Source organism: Equus przewalskii, chromosome 25 (assembly GCF_037783145.1).
Source record: "Equus przewalskii isolate Varuska chromosome 25, EquPr2, whole genome shotgun sequence".
Taxonomy (NCBI): Eukaryota; Metazoa; Chordata; class Mammalia; order Perissodactyla; family Equidae; genus Equus; species Equus przewalskii.
In genome coordinates this window covers 8572885-8596958 of record NC_091855.1, presented here as the reverse complement: position 1 = coordinate 8596958, position 24074 = coordinate 8572885, and the positions used below count along the sequence as shown (strand labels likewise).

At 38.6% G+C, this 24074-nt stretch overlaps 1 protein-coding gene across 1 annotated transcript in view; it reads right to left on the bottom strand.

Annotated features, from left to right (window-relative positions):
• Positions 1-23354, bottom strand: part of SNAPC1 (small nuclear RNA activating complex polypeptide 1) — a 32345-nt gene extending 8991 nt beyond the window's left edge. The window contains exons 1-8 of the mRNA XM_008537926.2: positions 23110-23354; positions 20689-20848; positions 20396-20536; positions 19621-19725; positions 14223-14381; positions 12634-12702; positions 11872-11934; positions 8491-8641 (exon numbers count right to left, since the gene is read on the bottom strand). Of these exons, the coding sequence (XP_008536148.1) occupies positions 8491-8641; positions 11872-11934; positions 12634-12702; positions 14223-14381; positions 19621-19725; positions 20396-20536; positions 20689-20848; positions 23110-23237 (976 nt within the window). The 5' untranslated portion in view covers positions 23238-23354. The remainder of the gene's footprint in view (positions 1-8490; positions 8642-11871; positions 11935-12633; positions 12703-14222; positions 14382-19620; positions 19726-20395; positions 20537-20688; positions 20849-23109) is intronic.
• Positions 23355-24074: the final 720 nt, after the last annotated feature.

Genomic DNA, 24074 nt, shown 5'->3' with positions numbered 1-24074 from the left:
CCCAGTAAAATAATATGCTCACGATGATAACAGTCAGAAAGAGAAAATTAAATTATGTTCAGGATATATTGTTCTAGAAAAATAGGAGAGCATAAAATACATTTTTAGTATTTTTCTAATTATAAAAACGATAAATACACATTGAAGAAAACAAGAAAAATAAGATGAATATAATATGTTTAGAAAGATATCAAGCAGAATAATTAAACTTTTAAAAAATAAATTTTGACATTTAAATCATTAACCTCAGTTATCCACAAAACTAATTTCCCAGAGGGTGTCAAACAGATAGCTTTACTATGCTCCAAGCTAATTGTTCGGGATGCAATTATAAGTAATAAAGTATTGCTCAATCTCAAAACAAATGATTACTAGACATGCAGCTAGATTATAACTTACTTGAGTGCATGTCTAATTTGAGCTCTAGATCCACATTTCCAATTACTTGAGAGACAGCAAGTAGAGCAGTTAAAGATTCAGGCTTGGATTCAGACAGACTGCCATTCAAGTCTCAGCTCGATTCATTAGCTAGGTGACTTTGGACATGTGAAAAGTTGGCAGATTAAGTGTTACATAAACAATAGCTGCTATCATCTTCACCATCATATCATCACTATTAGTCATGTCCTTCCAGAAACACACATCATAGTCTAGAATGGTGAACAAGTGTAGCTGTAGCTTAAATAGTACGAACTTAGGTAAATCCAATCACTCTACTGAGTACATTCACGTGCTAGTCAGCTATTAGAGGAATTGAGGAGGAAAGGTGGATTGGGGCAAATTCTCCCCCAACTGAAATCTTCATCCTGTGATCCTTATTTCTGTTAAAGGCACCAACATTCCCCCAGCTGCTTTGACACGAAGCATCCCGTCAAATCCCTCACCATCAGCCTCTATATTTGGTTACCTTAGCTACACATGGGTTCTCATATCTGTCTGTTTTCTAATTCCTACAACCACATGCCAATACTCATTACTCCTCAACAGCCTTCTACTTAGTGTTCCTATTTTCAGTTTGTTCCCACCTACCTACCAAATACTCCCAGACTGATTTTCTTCAAAGAAAACTGGTCGTGCCACTTTTCTCGCTCAAAAGTCTCAGATGACTTCCCTCTGCCTACCAAAGTCAGTCTAAACTTCTTGGTTTTACATTTAAGGCCTAGTTCCAATATAACCATCAACATATTTTCTACATTATTTTTAAAGACTTTATTTTTCCTTTTTCTCCCCAAAGCCCCCCAGTACATAGCTGTATATTTTAGTTGTGGGTCCTTCTAGTTGTGGCACGTGGGACGCCGCCTCAGCATGGCTTGATGAGCGGCACCACGTCCACGCCCAGGATCCGAACCGATAAAACCCTGGACCACCGCAGGGGAGCAAGCGAACTTAACCACTCGGCCACAGGGCCGGGCCCCTTTTTCTACATTATTAATAGTGACTCCTCAACACCTCCTTTACACTCCAGGCAAAAGGACCCCTCACTCTATCCTTCCAACTACTTCACCTTTTTTCACGCCAATCCCTCTACCTGCCTTGGTCTGTGGAATTACTGTTACATTTATTATTTCTTTAAAAAAATCTTTGGGTTTTTTCTGATTACTAAAGTAACATATGGTTATCATAAAATTCAAACATTATAGAGATTTATGGACTTGGAAATTTCTCAGGATCCCATCACTGAGAATTAACCATCGTTAATACTTCACATGCTTCTAGACTTCTTCAATGATATACATTGCATTTGTGTCTACATTTATTTTTACTAGTGGAAATTAAATCATACTCTTCTTTAAAATACATTTTCATTAAGCAATGTATCAATATATTTTGGACACATTTTCATGTCAGTATATATAGAACTTTCTCCAGCTTTTTAATAATTGCAAAATATTTCTTTGTACAGACTGACAATAATTTTACGTACCCAATTTTTCAATGTTATACACTTGAGTTGTTTACAATCTTTGTCATTTCAAATAATCTTGCAATGAATGTCCTGTGTTTTTGTCACTTGTAACACCTGTAAGCACTTGTAAAGGATAAGTTCCTAGAAACTGAATTGCTAAGTTAAAAGGCATGCATATTTAAAATTTTAATGATTCCCAACTGCTCTCTGAAAAGGACGTGCCAATTCATACTCCCACTTAAATTCAGATTTTATCTCCTCAAACTTTCACTATCAATGGTATCCAGTTATCTTTAATCTTTGCCAAGCTAATAAATTATATAAAAATCATGTTTTAATTTACATTTCTTTAATTATTAATGAAATTAATTTTGTAGTGAATTGCCTGTTTGTGTCCTAAGCCCATTTTTTCTGCTGGGTGGTGGCCCTTTTCTTATTAATTTATAAGATCTCTAATAAAATTAGAAGTTTTAACATTACCACATGTGCTGCAAATGGTTTTGCAAGATCTTTTGCATTTTATGGAGTATGAAGTGCCTTGTTTTTAAATAATTTTGAAATCAAAAATAATTTTCCAGTTTAAGAAAGTGAACTTTTGATTAAAGAGAAACTATGAAGTCAGCACTTGGATCTTTATTGAGGTACAGAATAACAAATGACCTCTGCTTTAGAGTATTTACAATACCTTTGGAGCTACAAAGCTGGTCAGCTGTAACAGTGGAGCTAGGATTGCAGGCGTGAATTCAGATCGTATTTTATTACATTTTCTTTCTCAAGGTTAAGTCCTCCCTGGCACACCTCAGTAAATGCAGTAACAAATCTCAGACGTGCTAAAGAGCCTGGCCCTTAAAAGTTAATTTCAGAATTTAATAAAATGTTTTAGGTAACTACATTAAGTAATAAAATATGGCTAGTGAAGGAAGTGGTATTTCATAAATTGTACCTGGCAAACATTTACGATGAAAAGGAATTTACATTCTTTCCTTTCCTATCTTGCACTTGCTCCTCCTCTGTTCCTCATCCACTCGAAAAGACTTGTTTTTCAAATATTTAAGAAAGCAGCTTGACCAGCTTACCCTTCTGCTGTACTTGTAGGAAGGTTGATTATTAATAAAAAATGCTTGTGCAGGTTTCTAAACCTAAGTATCTTTGATACCTTAGAAAAAATATTTTAATCTACTAGAATTTTTTTTTCTTCCCAAAGGCCCCCAGTACATAGTTGTATGCTCTAGTTGTGAGTGTCTCTGGTTGTGCTATGTGGGACGCCACCTCAGCATGGCCTGATGAGCAGAGCTATGTCCGTGCCCGGGATCTGAACCAGCGAAACCCCGGGGTGCTGAAGTCGAGCACTCGAGCTTAACCACTCGGCCATGGGGACAGCCCCTACAAGTTAATTTTTCAAATATAATCAAACTCATCGATCTTTTCCTCATGTCCTCAGATTTTGTTGTGGTTTGGTTTTTGGTCAGATTTGTTGAAGTATTACTAACAAATAATAAAATTCACCATTTTTAATGTACAGATCTCGAAGTTTGGACAAATGCATAGTTGTGCAATCACCACTGCAATCAAAATACAGAACACTTCTCTGACACCAAAAGTTGCTCTTGTGCCCTTCTGCAGTCAACAGCCCCTCCACCCCTAATTCCTAGAAACCAATAATCTGTTTTCTGTCCCTATAGACTGCCTTTTCCAGAACGTCTTATAAATGGAATCATAAAGCATGTAGCCTTTTGTGACTGGCTTCTTTCACTCAGAGCGAGGCATGGGAGATTCATCCATACATGTTATTACGTGTATCCTTTGTTGTGCTCCTTTGTTGCAGAGTACTACTCCCCTGTACGATTACACCACAGCGTGTTTATCCAACGACCAGTAGAAGATATTTAGGCTGTTTGCAATTTTTCATAATTACGAATAAAACTTTTGCATACAAATTTTTGTGTGAATGTAAGTTTTGATTTCATTCACTTCATTTCATTTCTCTTTGGTAAATAAGTTTTCATTTCTCAGGAGTAGGACTGCTGGGTCATATGGTAAGTGTATGTTTAAATTTATTATAAACTGCAGGGGCAGACCCAGTGGCTTATTGGTTAAGTTTGTGGGCTCCACTTCAGCAGCCTGGCGTTCACTGGTCTGGATCCTGGGTGCAGACCTAGCACCGCTCATCAAGCCATACTGAGGCAGCATCCCACACAGAACAACTAGAAGGACGTACAACTAGGATATACAACTATGTAGTGGGGCTTTGGGGAGAAAAAGAAAAAAAAAAAGGAAGATTGACAACAGATGTTGGCTCTGGGCCAATCGTCCTCACCAAAAAAACCCAAAAGAAATCCTGCAGGTTTTCCAAAGTGATTATTTATACCATTTTGGATACCCACCAGAAGTGTATGAAGATTCCAAATGTTCTGTTTCATGCTTTTTGGTTTTTATAGCCATTCTGACAGGCACTAGTGGAATGTTATTGTGATTTTAATTTGCATTTTCCTAATAACTAAAGATGTTGAGCATCTTTTCATGTTTTTATTTGCCATCCACATATTTTCTCTGGTGACATGTCTGTTCAAATCTTTTTCCTATATTTTTTAATTGGGCTGTTTATTTATTACTGAGTTTTAAAAGTTCTTTATATATTTGGGATACAAGACCTTTACCAGGCTCGTATTTTACAAATATTTTCTCCCAGTCTGTGGCTTGTCTCTTCATTTTTTTTTTTTTGTCCTGCTTTTTCTCCCCAAATCCCCCCAGTACACAGTTGTATGTTATAGTTGTGGGTCCTTCTAGTTGTGGTACGTGGGACGCCGCCTCAACGTGGCCTGACAAGCAGTGCCATGTCCGCGCCCAGGATCCGAACTAGCGAAAACCCTCAGCCATCGAAGCAGAGCACACAAGCTTAACCACTCAGCCACGGGGCCAGCACCAATCTTGTCATTTTCTTAACGGTGTCTTCCAAAGAATTTAAATTTTGAGGAAGTCCAATTTATCAATTCTTTTTCTTTTATGGCTTGTGCTTTTTGTCATATAAAAAAATCTTTGCCCAACCCAAGATCACATTTTCTATGTTTTCTTCTTCAAGTTTTATCATTTGGTCTATGATCCATTTTGAATTAATTTTTGTTTATGATGTGAGGTGTGAGTTGAGGATCTGTTTTTTCATATGGATATAAAATTATATCAGTACCATTTATTGAAGAATATCCTTTCTCCATTGAATTGCCCTTGCATCTTTATTGAAAATAAAATTGAACTTACATGTATGGATCTACTTGTAGATTCTAATATTTTCCATTGATTTATGTCTATCTTTTCACAGACAGCACACTGTCTTGAGTTCTGAAGCTTTACAGTTATTTTTCAAAACTCTTTTAGCTATTCTAGTTTCTTTGCATTTCCATATGTACTTATGAAGCAGCTTATTAATTTATACAAAATAACCATGGGGATTTTTTAATTGGGATTGCATTTAATCTACAGAACAATTTAGGATTAGTGGACATCTTAACAATATTAGGTCTTCTAATCTATGAAGACCATTTTTCTATTTATTTAAATCTTCTCTGATTTTTTTCATCATTGTTTTGTAGCGTTCAGCATACAGATCCTACAACATGTTTTCCTAGCTACATAAAGAAGTAGTTTGTGTTTCTGGTGTTACTGTACTTTAAAAAATTTCAATTTCTAATTATTCTGTGTTAGTATAAATACTATCCCAGTATTTCATGACCTTGTTAAACTCACTTATTAGTCCTGGTAGCTACTGTGTAGATTTTGGGGGATTTTCTGTGTAAAAAATAATTATACTTGCAAACAGAGACAGTATTATTTCTTCCTTTCCCATCTAAATGTCTATTGTTTCCTTTTCTTGTCTTATTGCATTGGCTAGGACCTCCAGTATGATGTGTAATAGGAGCAATGAGAGCAGGTATCCTTGCCTTGTTCCCAATGTTAGGAGGAAATCACTGTTTTACCTTCAAGTATGTTGGCCATAGTTTCTCATAGAAGTTCTTTATCAGGTTAAGGAAATTCCCTTTTAATCCTAATTTGCTCAGAGTTTTTATCATGAATAGATGCTGGATTTTGTGTACATATACTAAGATGATTACACAGCTTTTCTCCCTTATTCTGCTAATATGGTGAATTATGTTGGTTTATTTTCTAATGTTAAATCAACCTTGTATTCTGGAATAAACCCTAGTTTGTGATAATAATTGTCCTTTTAATACATTGTTGGATTCAATTTGCTAATATTTTGCAAGGATTTTTACATATATGTTCATGAGGATTTTTACACGTATGTTCTTTGGTTTTCTTTTCTTATAATGTCAATAAGCTGGGAAGTGTTCCCTTTTTGCATTTTCTGAAAGAACAGGATTGATTTCCTTTCTCAAATGTCTGCTAGGATTCCCAGTGAAGCCATCTGGGAATTTAATCTCTTTAGTAAATATAGAACTACTCAGATTTTCTATTTATTCTCATGTTAGTTTCAGAAATGTGTGTCTTTCAAGAAACATATCCATTTTATCTAAGCTATCAAGCTTACTGGCATAAAACTGTTCATAATTTTTCCTTATTATAATACCTTTTAATTTCTGTAAGGTCTGTTGTGGTATCCCTACCTTACTGAAATTTTTGTTCCTAATTCTTTTCAGCAAATTCTCTTTAGGATGCTTTTTAAGGCATAAAATTAATCATTTTCAAATCACGATAATTTTGTAGCCTTTCTTTCTGATATATATCACTTGACTCTTTTGCCTAATTATGACTAGCCCTTCAAGAGCAATGTTAAATAAAATTGTGATATTTCTATGTATTACCAGCAAAAATGAGATGGCTTTTAGTCTAATAACACACAGACACACACACAACACTCGCTCTTTTTAAAATTAGGTTAAAGAAATAACCATCTATTTGTTTTATCTGGAGCAGAAGCTGACAAACTATGACCACAGGCCAAATCTGGCCCCAAACTTGTTTTTGTAAATGCAGTTTTACTGAAGCATGGGCACACTCATTTGCTTATATATTGTCTATATGTGCTTTCATGTTACAATGGCAGAGTTGAGCAGCTGTGACAGAAACCATATGGCCCACAAAGCCTAAAATATTTACTATCTGGCCCTTTACAGAAATAATTTGGTGATCCCCTAATCTAGAGGAATTCTTTTTTTAAATCAAGAATGTATACTGGATTTTATCCAATGTCTTTTTTGGTAACTATTAAAATGAATTCACATTTTCCCCTTTAACCCATTCATATGGCAAATTATACTGACTATATATTATTACATTATATCGATTCCTAACTGCACCATCCTTGCATCCTAGAATGAGTGCACTCATTCAAGTTGTTTTATACCTGGAATTCTTTTGATACATATAATTTGGGATTTTTCAGTAATCATTATAAGTGAGATTGGTCTAATGGTTCTCTTCGCATTATCTGCTAAGTTTGTAGAAAGAACTAGAAATTCTCCTTTTGAAGTATTTCCTGATTATCCTCAGCAAATGCGGTATCCCTTCCTCTGAATTCTCAGTGCACTTCAAGCAACTATCACAAAACTTAACCATATCTGGACTATGTTACAGGCATTTAACCTCAGTTCTCCCTCCACTGCCTCAATCGAGGAAAAAAACATTTAAAAGACTATAATATATCTTCATATACTGCTGCAGTAGCCAGGAGTGTGTTTTATACTGGGCATTAAGTATTAACTAATGTTTCTAATGCCCGTTTTTTTTTCCTGAGCCTGCTAATCAGATTCCAACTTTATGCATGGTGTGTGTATATATATACACACACACATATATATATAATTTGTGTCAGTTTTTAAAGCTATTGAAATATGGTCTTTTTTTTTTTTTTTTGAAGGAAGATTAGCCCTGAGCCAACTACTGCCAGTCCTCCTCCTTTTTGCTGAGGAAGCCTGGCCCTGAGCTAACATCCTTGCCCATCTTCCTCTACTTTATACGTGGGATGCCTACCACAGCATGGCGTGCCAAGTGGTGCCATGTCCGTACCTGGGATCCAAACTGGCGAAGCCTGGGCTGCTGAGAAGCAGAACGTGTGAACTTAACCACTGCGCCACCAGGCCAGCCCCCAAAATATAGTCATCACTTTAAGAACCAAATACCAAAGTAATTTTATAGATACACTATTTCAAAAGAAAACCAAGTGCAGGTTAATCAGTGCAGCTAAAGAGAAATACGGTTTATAGATTATATTACTTATCAGATAACATTTATATATAAGTTTCATTCACACACAAAAATTACTAATAAGTATGGTCTGGATAATTCTAGACTGATTTCTATAACTATCTAGCTATATCACTTTTGGACAAGTTATTTAATCTGTATGAGCCTAAATTTCATCATCTACGAAATGATGAATTTGATGACTCCTAGGGTCCCTTTCAGCAGTAAGTCTAAGAATCTAAGAAAACTTAGTTTTAATATTAAATCTCACGAGGTTCTCAGTCAAACAACTATCAGATCCTTTCTGATAAAGGAAAAAGGTGAGGGGAGGTTGTAAAGAAGACTCATTTTCCCTTGTTGGGTCTCAAAAAGACTTTAAAAGTTACCTCTGTTCCTGGAAGACATCTTCCTTCCTGCTGATTTCAGTGTGTCTTGGCTTCTTTTTTTCCTAGTTGCTTTGATTTGTCCTTGACCAGATGCAGAATCAGAGTCAGAAGAGTCAAGTTTGACTTGGCGATGCCTTCTTGACTTGGAAGCCTTAAGAGTTAGAAATCCAATTAACCACAACTAATCACACAATGAATCCAACTGATAGATAATTGAGGGAAAGGCAAAATACACAATCTAAGAGGAGGAAGGATTTAAGGAAATACTTATAATAAAGTACTTTACCATTATCCTGGCTTGCTTAATACCTGTCACATGTATATACTCTTTTATCTTTACAACAGGAAAAGTTCCCTGCAGCTGTCGTCACCATATACTTAAAGTGAGTTAAAATGTAGTTGTTGGGTTAAAATGTAGTTGCAGTTGAACGGCTGGGAAATGGAGGTGTAAAGACCAAGTACTCTCTTTACTGCCTAACAACCTGTTCTCCCTTTCTTCTAACAACATCTTGTTTTCCTTAGTTATCACCGTAAGTTTCTAGTGGAACTACTTTACGCCTGGCTGCAGGTATGGCCACGTGGCCCCATCTAGTCAAAACGAGTTTCACATCCCCGTGGCCACTATGATTTGCTCAGGGTGGGCATGATCTGTTTCATAGCTGATATAACTCAATGTTAGAATTTTGCTTAACTCTTAGGAAGGGAAATCCTCCCTTTCCATTGAACCCAAAGCTGGGGACATGCAAGGCTGGAGCTGTTATAAACAGCACTTGAAGCTAGTGAAAGCAACAAAAAAGGTGAGAAATGGAGGGACAGTCCAAGGACTTTTTAGTTACATCAGTCAGTGAATTCCCTTATTTGCTTAAGCAGAGTCCTGACTAACACAGTTCTCAGTTAATGTCATATATGCAGGGCAGGTATGAACAGCTGTTAAAAAGATTCCATGTATTGTATGTTAATTACGCCTCTTTAAAGAAAAAAACCACAACTATGCAATGATACATACATATAACAATTTATGGGGATTATAATGTAATGAATTTTTTTTTTTTAGGAAGATTAGCCCTGAGCTACCATCCGCGCCCATCTTCCTCCACTTTATATGTGGGACGCCTGCCAGAGCATGCCTTGCCAAGTGGTGCATAGGTCCACACCCGGATCCAAAACAGCAAACCCCAGGCCACCAAAGTGGAATGTACGAACTTAACCACTGCGCCACCGGGCAGGCCCAACAATTTAATGATTCTTAAAAAGTATTTCATAACGTCTTAGGATATGCATTAAACATCACTATTAGCACTATATAAAATTAGCACTATATAAAATGGAAATGGTTCTAGTTTAAAAAGCCTTTGGAATAATTTATTGTCCTTGGTGCTTTCATTCAACAATATTTTGTACTCAATTTACTGTGGTATAGCAAATATATAACACAACTAATCTATAGTCACTTTTAATTTTTTTACTTATTCTTTTTTATTTCTATAACCAGAATATGATAGTAATTTCCCACAGAATAAAATTCTTAGATTCATGCAAAGAATTCAGAAAAACATGAGATTAAGCACATAAATCTATCAGTGCTCTCTCCTGAAATCCCACTAAAATGAGAGTAAAGGAATAAAAATAAACTCACGAAATAGAGATAACAGGAAACAAAGCAGCTGTAAAGAAAAACAACAACATTGTGGAAGTGCGAGAATGAGTGACAGCTCATTTAACAGAATGAACAGAGCTGAAATCTAATGGTCTGTATTGAGGAAGTTACTGTAAAGCAAGCTGGTCCAAGTGGATCAGGAATTGGAGTCAACAGAAATGGGACTAAAAATATGGGTAGAAATGTTGCAAATCTACAGAGGGAATAGCGTCCCTTTTCCTAGTGTCTAAACTAAACAACCGGCCCCCTCCTGTAGAGAACAGGAGGTTTGCTCTCTGGGGAAGCTAGACCAGAGAAGCTGGAGGCTTGAGGACACTGCAAGAGCTGGGGAAGGGACAGATAACGCCTGCTACTGAACATAGGGAGGTTCAGTGAAAACCTGCATAAGGAACGCTAAGCCTCTTGGCTGATTCTCTCAGGAGGCTCCCACCACTAGCAGCTTGGCTTATTTACCACTTTCCTCCCCAAGATGAGGGGATGGAAGACTACTCTCTGGTTAAAAAAATAAAAAAAAAAAAAAGCCTAGATCCAAGAGAAAGAAATACTGAGGTCAAAAAGCTGTATCTCCACATGACCAGTCTTAAATATGGTCTGAGGATCTTCAAAAATTTGAAAAAAGCCACCAAAATGAAAGAGAGAGATCAAACTAAACAAAAATAGGAGCACTGAGGAAAGAGAAGGAAACTTCAAAAAACTGTAATCAATAACCTCAAAGAGATAGATATTGCATCCAGAAAAGAAAGATAAAGAACACATTTTTTTAAGTAAGAAAAGATTCTTGGAACAAGAAAAAAATCTTAGTAACGAAAAAATGTCAGCAAAAATAAAGAATTCAATATAATGGGGGCTGGCAAAGTGGCTGAGTGGTTGAGTTCACATGCTCCACGTCAGTGGTCTAGGGTTTGCCAGTTTGGACCCTGGGCGCGGACATAGTACCACTCATCGGGCCATGCTGAGGTGGCATCCCACACAGCACAACCAGAAGGACCTACAACTAGAATATACAACCATGTACTGGGGGGCTTTGGGGAGAAGACGACGAAGGAGGGGGGAAAAAAAAAGATTGACAACATCTTCTCAAGATTAGCTCAGGTGCCAATCTCAAAAAATAAAAAAAAAAAAGATGAAATTAAAAAAAAGAATTCAATATAATGGTTCAGAAGATGAAGTCTAAGAAATCTTCCTGAAAAGAGGAAGATTGAAAACAAAAAAGAAAAATGAGAAGGAAAATTCAAGGAAAGAAAAAGAGCAAAAATGCAGTAAAGCATACTATCAAAGAAATAATACAAAAAATTTCTCAGAATTGAAGGCTATCAGATCAAAAGGACGCCCACCATGAGAGCCAAGGACAATAATGGGAAAAAGACCCGCACTCAGTTACATTATCACGAAATTTCAGAACTCCAGGGATGAAGAGAAAATCCTAAAACCTTCTCTGATGAGGAATACAAGAAGCTGGAAGACAATAAAGAAGAATGGCATCAATATTCAGGGTAAATACCAGAAGAAACAGCCAAAAGAGAAAAAGCTGAAGACGGCTGCGCCCTGAGGTCAGGAAGGCAGGGGTGGGAGGTGGTGGAGCAGGGGAGTGTTGGGCTATATAAGCCATATAGTATTACTAGACTTTTAAACTACGCACATGTTTTACTTTGATGAAAAATAAAAATGTAATTAAAAAAGCATCAAGTCAACTTCTAAATTATCTTACTAAGGAAATAACTTACCTGAACAACAACTGAAAAGGCCTTTGATTTTATTTTTGCTAATGATTCTGCCCTTTCACATCTCTGGAAGCGAAAATAAACAGGAAGGGAAAAAATTAAAACACATAAACATTAAGTAAAATCATGAAAACCCAAGTATTTTGTTATCAGCAATAAGATTTGAGATAGAAGATAGGGTAAAAGAAACTAACATTTATTGGACACATATTGAGTAAAGACACTTAAACACACACCACATTCTCATAGCAGGTGGCATGAAACCACCCACACAGGTACTGACCATTTTCATTCAGGATTTAAGGATAATACAGACTAAAGCCCTGGTGACCAGGCCATTCCCTCCTATGCCCAAAGCAGGCTCCTTGTCTCATCCACTAAGGTGGAGGAAAACTCTGGGGCGTGGAAGCAGTAAATAGTAGCTTCACCTCCACACAGGCTGAAAGGCTGACAGGAAGTGAGAACAGACATTACAAAGCCATTCTCCGCCCCTGTAAGGACTGATGCACCATCATCCCTCCTTTTCCCTGCTGAAAACTGTGAATATCCTCACTCGCAGTCTACACCTACTGTCTTTCACAAGGTTTCCAGTAAAGAACAGACTAGCTCTTCACAGAGCCATGTTTCAGAATTTTCTAAGATATTTATTATAATACTGACCAAGGGTCATAGTGCTTAGTATACACAATCATAGCCACACATAAAATGAAAAGAAGCTAACCAAACTACTGTCCCATAAGCAATGATACAGGGAATTTTTCTGACCTCTGATTCTTGTGAATTGCCTTCCCTCTTTTCTTCTCCATCTTTAACTTTTGATTTTAAGGATGGATTCTGAAAGAGCAAAAAAGTTATATATATACATTTACAATTCAAATTAACTAAAAATTAATTGCAAATCAATTTCAGAACAATAAGAATCATCTACTGTCAATTACTGAAAACCTACAAGACGGCTTCATGCTACTGCAGCATGGCTCACCACCTGACTCGAAGAGTAGAGATAGGGTTCAGAATAGTGCTGAAATCCATCAGTAAGATGTCTAAATCCTCCTACTAATGAAGGATGACATGCTCTTTATGTGGTAGTAAGAAAACTGGCTTATCCTCCTTTCCTTCAGGTTTCCGAAGGTCTTGATAATGCTCATTAAAGAGAGTTTATTTATTAAAAGAGAGTAGCAAAACAGATTTTTACATTAAATGCCTACGTCATTTATGTAACCGATTTGTAGCACCTAAAATATTCAAACATTCTAAAATGTGCTTTCTCTCATTAAAATAAATGTGGGCAGAAGCAGCAAATTATTCCCTTTTTCCCAAGACTGTTATCTACTCATCACCTTGTTTATCTTTTCTAAAATTAACTTTTGAGCCAGTATCCTTTTTATATAGTAGAAAGTCAAAAAGTGGCAACAAATCCTTCTAAAAGGCAATATATAAAATAACAAAACCTATCTAGCACTTGTGAAAACTCGAACACACTTTCAGACACATAGCAAGTAACTAGAAATTGCTCATTTTTCACTTTTATTTTTTCCTAGAAGTATTCACTAAAATAAGATGAAGCAGTGGTTTCAAAGGTAAATTTACCAGTGCTGGCCTTTCGGCTTCCAGAGTAAAAAAGTTTCTCTAGCTGAAAAGGTTAATGTGGAACATGGGCAGCTCCAGCATCTGTATTTGGACCAGAACACTAAACTGAAGATTTGTGTTGATGAGATTTGTAAACGGATACACCAAGGCAGATACAGCATGTGGTAAACAGAGAAGCACGTGCTGGGTCACAATGGGAGAATCACCACTCAGGTCTAGCTGTCTGCTGTCATGCAGCAAAGTGGGACCAGTGTTACCAAACCTCTGATTTTTAAGAGAAGCTGGATGTCTGGAATTTTAAGGAAAGTCCACAAATATTTAAATATTAGTAATTAATTCAAATTTTTAAAACAACATTAGGATCAACCCGTGCCAAACAAAGTCCATCTGTGCGTAGGATTTGGCCCAAGGACTGCCAGTGTGCAACCTCTGGAAAATACTAAATTATAAAGATTGTAATAAATCTGTGGTATGCCAAGATACTTATCCCTCTATAACTATATATATAAAATATTTGTTATATATTATATAATTATAATTGTCTAATTATATATATAACCATATATAAAATCAGACTGCACAGTTAAATAAGATCCCATAGCTAACAAGCGGCAAAGCCAGAACGGGAAAAGGAAAGCCCCTGAACCCTAACTCCACAGGACAGGAGTTACTCAACAGTCTGCCTCTAAACATCAGGGCCCACGTCGAGCTGCCCGCGAACCACACAGATGCAGAAGTGAGGTACCAAACAAGCAGTCGCGTACCTTTCTGTCTTTGTGCCACTGCTGATGCTCCAAAACTATGTTCTTAATATTGTCAAAGAAATCATCCTTTATCAGGCTGAGGGCTTTGTCTGGATTGGACTTATCAGCTGAAATTATATGTTTCATGTTCTGATAATGATCATGAACATTCAGCATTTCCTAAAAGTGAAAAGATGAGTCTTTTATTTCAATTTTTGTGGAGAAACTTAAAGGCAAAACCAATATAAAATAAAATGCCCTTCCAAAGTGACTGAGTTGATAAGGATTAACATGCTACAGCATTTTGAAAATAATATAATCATGCAAACAGAACTTTACAACTTTATTAATGAAGGCTGCTTTCCAGAGGTATGGACTCACTGAATTCAACTTTGCAAACATTAACTAATATACACTGTATGGAGAGACACTGGGGAAAGACCAATTAGTTAACATAGGATTGCATTCCTGGATATAATAAAAATTATTTGTAGTATAACATAATGTTAAATACCACTATGATAACTAAGATCACATTTTTCTTTCATATTGTCACATCAAAGATATTTACATAGTTCTTTATGCTCCGCTGGAAATTCCTACATAATGACTCTCACCCAATCCTCCAGAGATGTGCTCACTTGCACAAATTTCAAAACCTGTGCGCCTGTCTCCATAAGCTTCATCATTACTTCAGTGATAAGACTCAGGATTAAAAGAAACAGAGGATGATTTATGACACCATTTGAGGTATCATTTATTAATCAGACCTGCCTCCCCCAAACCTCCAGCCAAATGGGCAAGTCTGTGAGGTAAGGAGAAAGCACATTGCACGCAGACTTAAGAAATAAGATAAAACCACTACTGGGACTCGGCTCACAGACCAGCAGAGAACTACTGACCTCTCCATCATAGATGGCCACTGCAACATCTGAGTCATCCCTGAGTTAGGCTACTCAACTGATTTCCAGCAGACTTCGATGGAATCAACAGACATCTACTCAAGGAATCAGAAACTGCTCAGGAGTGATGAGTGCTCACATATGCAGGATCTTCAAAGGGGAACAGTGTCCAGGCATGGGAGCCCCTAACTTTTTAGTTTACAATGTGCTGTACTTCCATTACTTTACAACATGCAATACAACAGGACAGGAGAAAGACCACTAGCTGGACCTGGTTCTGAGTCTGAGTTCTGTCACTTGCTAGATTGTGACCTGGAACAAATCCCTCAATCTGGGAATCACGTTCCACACTTGTACAAAATTAAGTAATGCCACCTAACCCACTGTACAAGTATTAAGTGAGCTTACATAAGTAACAGTGTTCTGTATAAGGTCAAGCACTATGCAAAGTTAAAGGAGTAAGAAATAAAAGAGGGGCCGGCCCCGTGGCTGAGTGGTTGGGTTCACGTGCTTTGCTTCGGCAGCCCAGGGTTTCGCCAGTTCGGATCCTGGGAACAGACATGGCACCGCTCATCAAGCCACGCTGAGGCGCTGTCCTACATGCCACAACTGGAAGGACCCACAACTAAAAAAATATACAGCTATGTACCAGGGGGCTTTGGGGAGAAAAAGGAAAAATCATTAAAAAAAAAAAAAGAAATAAAAGAAAGTGCATAGACTGGAGCCTTACAGACTTGAACATTCAAAGCCAAGGTCTGCACCTTATTTTATGCAAATTACTTAACTTCTCTAAGCCTCAGCTTCCTTGTTTTTAAAATTAAAAAAATATCACCTCCTCTGCAGGGTTACTAATGATGATTAGTGAGATATATGTAAAACATCTAATATAGTTCCTGGCATATGTGTAAAACTCAACACACAATGGCCATTATGAAACAGACTCAGAAATGAAATGATTGACTCGAGGTCATATTTAAGTAGCAAAGTTAGAATTAAAAATCAGATGTTTTGATTCAATATCCTATTCTCTTCATTTTATTATCCTCCTTAATCACACAGTGAGAACCAGTGAGTGGCAGAATCATGATCAGAATTCAGGTCTGCTGACATGGAGACTTAACAGCATTTGCAGGCAGTAGAAGGAAAGTAGAAAAGGATTAAATTTCAGGATTATCAGTGAGAAAGGGTCAAAGGCTATGCTAGGACGGGATGAAGAGAGTCAACAGAGGTAATGAAGGAAAAGTCTCTCAAAGCAGATCTGTGGCAAGGCAAAGACCCTACATAAAGTCAGGATGACTTCACGCGGTCTATTCCATTCCTAGAAAACTCCAGGAATAAGCATTTCACAGCCAGCCTTCTGACCCTCCTCTCCAATGACACTTTGACCAGCTCCCCAGCTATGTTCTCTAAAATCTTCCACACCTTTCTGCTGACAAACACAATTTTTGTTTCAACACAGGAGGCTTTAATTCAACACATGGTAGTAAAAGAGCTTAAAAATCAAAAAGCAGGGGCCAGCACCATGGCCGAGTGGTTAAGCTTGCGCGCTCCAATTCAGCAGCCCAGGGCTCACCAGTTTGGATCCTGGGTGTGGACCTACACACTGCTCATCAAGCCATGCTGTGGTGGAATCCCACTAGAAGAACTAGAATGACCTACAAGTAGGATATACAACTATGTACTGGGGCTTTGGGGAGAAAAATTTAAAAATCTTAAAAGAGGAAGACTGGTGACAGATGTTAGCTCAGGGCCAATGTTCCTCACCAAAAAAGCGTACCTTTAAAAAAAAAATCAAAAAGCATGTTTAAGAAGGTATGTTGGAAAAAAATTAACATTCTACCACCATATTGGTCAACAATCAAAAATTATAACTGGATTCCAATCATCTTCTTTCATTGGGAGAACATTGGCGAGAACAGTGTCCTGCTGCTCTAACATCCTCTGCCTCTCCCTTTATGACTCACATCAGTGCTCCTTAGAGCCCTTCTAGTATCCCAAAATCTTTCTTTCTCCACAACGGCTACTCCAAACTTTCTCAATCCTCAGTTCCTTGAACCCCTACAGCCCTCTCAAAATTCAGGCTATCAGGTCTGCTTGCCTTCTATTTCTCTTCCTCACAACAAATTACACAAATCCTTTTCACCTCCTCCTCTCAAGTTTCAGAGGAAGCTGTGTGCCTTCTCCTGCTCAAGGCTCTCTCTCCACCGGGCTCCTGATCACAGACCACCCGACTCCTCCACAGCGGGAACCCTGCTCCCTCTGTTTTACACAACCTCTCCTAACTGGCTCCTTACCCTAAACCTAAATATAGACTTTAAGTCTCTCCGAGCTCTCAAACTTTTAAACGATTCCCTCTACCAAAAAGACAAAATACAAATTCCCTCTATTATACCAAGTTCTCTTATCACATTTATTTCTCTACATATAATCTCTCCTACCTCTTTCTCGCTAAGCTGCTAGAGAGCAAAGATCCAAATTTTTGTTATACTTCACTCGGATGTGTACTGAATGACAGATTTCTAACCCCAGTCCCAGCTCGGACAAGGCCTTTGCGGTCCAACAGGCACTGCAGCCATACAGAAGATTAGCTCCATCACTTCCTAACTTAGCATCTCTGTACCTTAACTTTATTCACTTATTTTTCTTCTGCTTTTTTTCCCCCCAAACCCTCCCAGTACATAGTTGTATATTTTAGTTATGGGTCCTTCTAGTTGTGGCATGTGGGATGCCGCCTCAGCGTGGCCTGAGAAGTGGTGTCATGTCTGCACCCAGGATCCGAACTGGTGAAACCCTGGGCTGCCGAAGCAAAGCACGCGAACCCAACCACTCAGCCATGGGGCCGGCCCCTACCTCAACTTTAAATCAGGGATTAAAACACCTACTTTTAAAAAAATTAATTAAAAATTGTTTAAGCACCTATTTTGCAGGGATGTTGTGAGGAGTAAAATAATCTACACAAAACATCTTGTATAGCTCCTGCCCTATACTATGTCTTTAGACAGTCAGTATTCAATTTCCTTCTAATGCAGTAATTCTTAACCTTTTGGGGGGTATGAACACCTTTGAGAATCTAAGGATAGTTATGGTACCTCACCCTAACCAAACATCCATATGGATGACACTCAATTTATCATACAGTTTAGGAGGGAAAGGGATCCACGGCCCTCAGAGTAACAATTCTTACTCAAAAATAAAGTCATTTTACAGAGCAGTCCCAGAGTGCTTTCAAAAATCAACTTGATACCTGAATTACAAACATCATAGATGCAACCTGACAGGCTGAAGCTAGTAAAACATGGCAGCACCTAGAACACAGAGAAACATTTGAGCAACTCAAAGCTCTCATCCCTCTTTCACTCTTGATATAGGCAAAGGCTGAATAAGGTTGGGGGGAAAAAAGAAGTAACATTTATTAAGAGCCTGCTCTGTGTCATATGCCACACTCAGCACTATTCAGACATAGTCTGGTTTCAATTCTCACAATTGGAGGAAATCAGGATTCTAATTCTAATATTAAAGAGAGGGAAACTAAGGCTCAAAGAGATTAAAAGACACGACCAAGGCCCCCACCTGCTCACACTCACTTACTCATGCCACTCTCTCCCTCTCTCTGTATGGATCCATTCTTGTGAAATGTGAATGTATCATTGATTAGAAAGCTGTAGCCCTGTAGCGGGGTTTTGTTTTAACCTCAGGGCAATGCTTTTCCATCCACGTAAAACTCTACAAGTGAGTATCACTACTAACCCACATGAAAGATTTTCTCAATACTGCACAACTCAAATAAAATACAAAAATATATTAGACGGTAAAGCTATTTTAAGACTACCGCTTACACATAATTCTTGATTTCAAAATTTTTTTTTATCAGAATAGCCTCATTGTTTTCAATGGGTTTTTAAATAAGTATTGTGAAAAAGGAACTTAGGAAATGAATTCATACTGCTAAAATAATAAAATAAAAATAAAGTCACTTTAAATTCTTGTTTTAAGACCTATCCAAAGTCAAATAGAGGCGCCGGCCCAGTGGCACAGCGGCCTGGGGCTCGCCAGTTTGGATCCTGGGTGCAGAGATGGCACCACTTGGCACACCATGCTGTGGTAGGCATCCCACGTATAAAGTAGAGGAAGATGGGCATGGATGGTAGCTCAGGGCCAGTCTTCCTCAGCGAAAAGAGGAGGATTGGCAGCAGTTAGCTTAGGGCTAATCTTCCTCAAAAAAAAAAAAAAAGTCAAATATAAATGGTGGTTTCAGTATTTGAATCTACATATCCTGAGTCCAAGTCTAGTCTTCTATACTTTTCTGTATCTTGCTGTGTTTCAAGATTTATTCCATACATTTTGACATATTTAGGGCGTATGATTTCTGATACTTTAGAGAAAATAATAAGCATTCTATGATTGATTAAAATCATTAGAAAATTTTTCAGTATCCAGTAGATGAAGGTATAACCTCAATATATAGTTAACAGTACAACTTTCTAAAAAAAATTCCAACAGCATAAAAGCAAATTTACCTCTAACACATCAGAAGTGATAAGTTTCATTACACGATCATTTGGGTCCTTAAATTCTTCCGTAACTTCAGCTCGTTGAATTTTTTTCTTCATTCTATATGACAGCTATTATGATAATGAATGTATTTTAAAAGATATTTTTTAAGTACTGAAATAAGTAAGCCAGCAGTAAAAACTGTCTATCAGTAAACATGGATGAAACAAAAGCAGCTCTCCGTATGTATTTATTAAATAATCCATTCTCCAAAGACTATCACTTTTGAAACAACCCTTAAGATGCCATGCCACATGCTTACAAATTCCGATGGGATTCAGAGAAGTCACGTGATTTGCCAGCTGATGGCAGAACCAGAACTAGAACCTAATGCTCTTTCAATGTAGTGTCTCAACTGTCCTAAGACTGAAGAAATACGGTATTTTATCAGTGAAGTTTCGACTTCTCATTAACTGACATTAAAATTCCTTGGTCCTCCTTCAGTAACCTCTCTGAGGTCTGAATAAAGGAATGAGCAAATGCAGATGCCAATCTAATGTCCTCTTCTAACAATTTCCTTAACAGATGGCATCCTGAAACACAGTGCATTTAAAAACAGAGACAGAATTTTTGTCTGCAAAGAAGAAGTAATCATAAAGCACTTTCTCCTATTTTAAGAAGCCTTTCTAAAAGTATTAGAAACTATATAATATTCTGTCTGCTTTATGGAGACTTAGGTACTTTATCGACAATGAAGCATAATATCTCATTTTGAAAAACAATCTATTTTAGATAACATACCAATTTGGGCATTGCTGTAAAGTGAAATGCTTTGTCTAGACGTAGCTTTCTAAAAATATACGCTGCATCAAAATGTTGTGCATTTATCAAATCTTGCTGAAATTTTAAAATTTCATCCCAATCTTTCAGGGCAACTCTAATCTGCAAAGAAGAGGAGTAAGAAAGTTATTAAATGTAAATCTATTTTCACAAATGTATTATAATTTTGAAACACTGGGGTTTCTATTTAAATCAGTTTGTTGTAAAAATATTATACTTGTTTCATATTTCTGCTGGAAGAAAACAAGTATTACCTTTTGTTTTGGTTGACACAGCTGGGTGTTATACAATCCATATAGCAGATACAAAGCACCAACTCTGATCTGGAAGGTGTATGGAGGTAAAAAATATCTCCAAGCCAAAGCTAAAGCTTCTTTTGTAAACGTGTTCTTTTCTAAATTTCTCATTCTACCACTAGAAAACAAAGAGAAAATATATTATGACTCTAGGTAAGTAAGTAACGAACAAAAATTAGAAGAGGTATAATCTAGCAGCTGCTAGAAACTGGATGGGAATTCCACATCTGATCCTGTCATAATTCAAGCACACAGACCTAATTTTCTGCTGTGCTTTACACTGAGGCACAGGCAATATACCAGGTAAACATGACGTACCTTCCCAAAGCATCAACTTCACCTGCTGAACTGGGGAGCAAAAAATGAGGGGTTGCGAATTATTCCTGGTTAAGAGTTTAAAACATTTAATATATTAAAATAACTAGGGTTACATTACAGAGTAAAATACAAAAATTACATGCACTTTAATACATAATGGAGATTTTCCCCAATACTCGCAGGGATTCACACTAAATCTCATTTCTCCTTGCAACACCCAGGTGAAAAAGTTAAGAGAACCACAATACAATGTAACCCACTGGCTCCTCCCAATTCTGCAGGGCAAAGCTCAACAAAGTAGAGGAGGAGCAGGGGAGGAAAGCAGACTCCACTACACTCCCAAAGTCTGGGCTCTTCAAATAATACAAATACTAAAAGAACGCAAAAATACCTACTGTAGTATTGGCAACCAAAGCAATTTCTAAAGAAAAATCCACCACTCCTTAAGCGGGCTCCACTTTTTTTCTCATTTTAGTTTTCCCTCATTAGCTAAAAATTGAGGTAAACTCAGCAAAATGTTCCTGAACTACCACTTTCCTCAAAAGGGATAGAGTGAAAGATCGTGGGTTTTGGAAACAGGCAGACATAGAGGTTGCAATGTCTGCTCTACCACCGACTAGCTGTGTGATCAAGGAGAAATTACTTCACCTCCTTGAGCCTCAATTTCCCCATCTATAAAACAAGGATAATTATACCTGCCTTTCAGAGTTGTTCTATGGATTAAACACATTAAGCTATAAATGCATTACATTTAGTACCCGTTAAAAAATTAGTTCCTCTCCTTTCATTAACTGTATGACAAATAACTCTCAATCATCCATCTCCTACAATGTCCAAACCACACAGGTGATTATTGTACATCAAGAGAGAGAAAAAAGGGAACTTTTGTAGTTTATTCAGCAAAACATAGTTTTAATCACAAGAACTCATTCAGTCAGTCAACATTTTCAATATTATATCTATTATGCTAATAGAATATCAGACTTATCCAGTCGCTGCCCTCACAGAGCACTGTCAAAGAGAGGGAAAATTAAAAATAATAATGAACATTTATTGAGTACTTAGAGTGCATTAAACATATATTAGCTCATTTAATCCTCAGAACTACAATATGTGATTTTATCATTCTATTTTACAGATAAGATCAGGTAAGTAACTTGCCCAAAGACACAGTTAGTGGGCTGACTCAAATTCAGGCAGTTGGGCTCCATAATCTGTGCTCTTAACCACTATACTACACTGCCTCTTGAACTACACACTTACAATAAAATGGGCTAAGTCGAGAGATAAAATAAGCACAGAAAGCTATAAGAAAAAAAGGGCCTGAATGCCTTACTTAGTCTAGAAGGGCACAGGTAGGCTTCCCTGAGGAACTGTCCTCTGAGCTCAAACCTGAGTGAAGAAAAACGTGGCCAGACAAAGGAAGCTGGGGGGAAGCTCCAGGCCGAGGAAACGCCTGTAGAGACCACAGGCAGATGCTGGAGCAAGAGAGCGGGAGCATGGAGACTGGAAGATGAAGCAGCAGAGATGGGCAGAGTCCAGTCACAGAGGGCCTCGCGAGCCCTGTTACGGAATCTGAGCCGTATCCCAAAGGCAAGGGGAACCACTGAAGGGTGGTAAGCAGGGGAGTGACATGATCAAATGTGCACTTTAGAAAGGTAACTTTGGTTGCTGGATAAAAAAATGAATTCAATCGTGAATGTTTTTTTCTTTGTTTAGGTGCTTTTAAACATGGGGTTCTAGGAAGATAAGACTGGAGGCGGGCAAACGATGGTATCCCAGGTCAGGGTGAGGCAGTGGAGTGGAGAGGAGAGAGAAGGGCGGCCATGCAGAGCACATATTCGGGAGGAGGCCGCAAAAGGATGCAACCGAAGCCACCGACCTCGCCCAGGGAAAGCGCGCGGCCCAGGCGCAGGTGCAGGCCCCGGGGCCAGGGAGGCGGCGCCAGAGCCCAGCGCTTTTCTCAGCCCCTCCCCGGGGCGGCGACGCCGACGGGAAGGAAGCAACTTCCCACGCCGTCTCTGAGCGGGAGAGGGGCAGGGAGCAGACGAGAACACCCACCAGAAGATGGTCGCGAACTTCATGCTCCTCCAGAGCTCCGTGAAGTCCTCGAAGCGCACGCTGTCCGTCTCCTGGAAGCGGCTGAGCAGCGCCTCGCAGTCGGCCTGCAGGCCCGGAGGAGCGCCCATGCCCGCGAGCCCGCACACGGCTTCAGGACCAGCAGCGGCGTCGCCGAGGAAACCAGCCCCGACGCCCCGCCCCCTGCGGCGTGACGCAACGCGCTCGGTGACGTGTTATCCGGCCTCTTCCGCTCCGCCTCCAGCCGGGGCCGCGCGCTCTGCGTGATGCTTCCTGCGCGTGCGTGGAGCCGTGCTGCTTTAGCGGTTCTCTTCTCCTTTACTTAGAGGATTAAGATCAGCACTTTTAATTTCGTTGAAGAGGTTTACGTCTCAGGTGTCTTGTGAGCCCAAGAAGGATTTTAGGTCTACATTAGGCTAGCTTATGGGTTTATCCTTACTATCGCTCTCCTTTAAGTGATCGTGGAGTGACAGAGGTCAACTTTTATAGCTAGGGAGGAACAGTTCCCAGCCTCATCCCACCCCCACGGAGAAGGAGAATCTAAAAAAGGGGATTTACTACAAGTGGACTGGACTCATTCGCTTTTAGTCTATACCCACGTGATATGGTGCCTCATGTTCGGCTCTCTAGCTGTAGCGCTAGCAGTCTTCTGTAGCCACTCTTGACGAGCTCTTGTGAACATCTGCCCAGCAGCGCCCGCACACCCCTACGCTACAATCTAGCACCGTACTTAGCAAGTATATACTTTGTATATATAAATATGGGATGAATTGGCCTTCTGTGTACACTCCATCGCCTGGTGTCTCCCAGGAGCTAGCTATGGAGTAGTATTTTGTGCTTTTCACGATTTCTCTGATTGCGGGGCATGCTATTTTTATTCTTTAGGCGAGAGATCCTAATTTAGTAGAAAAGCATTGGGCTTTCCGTCTGTAGATGGAGATTCTACT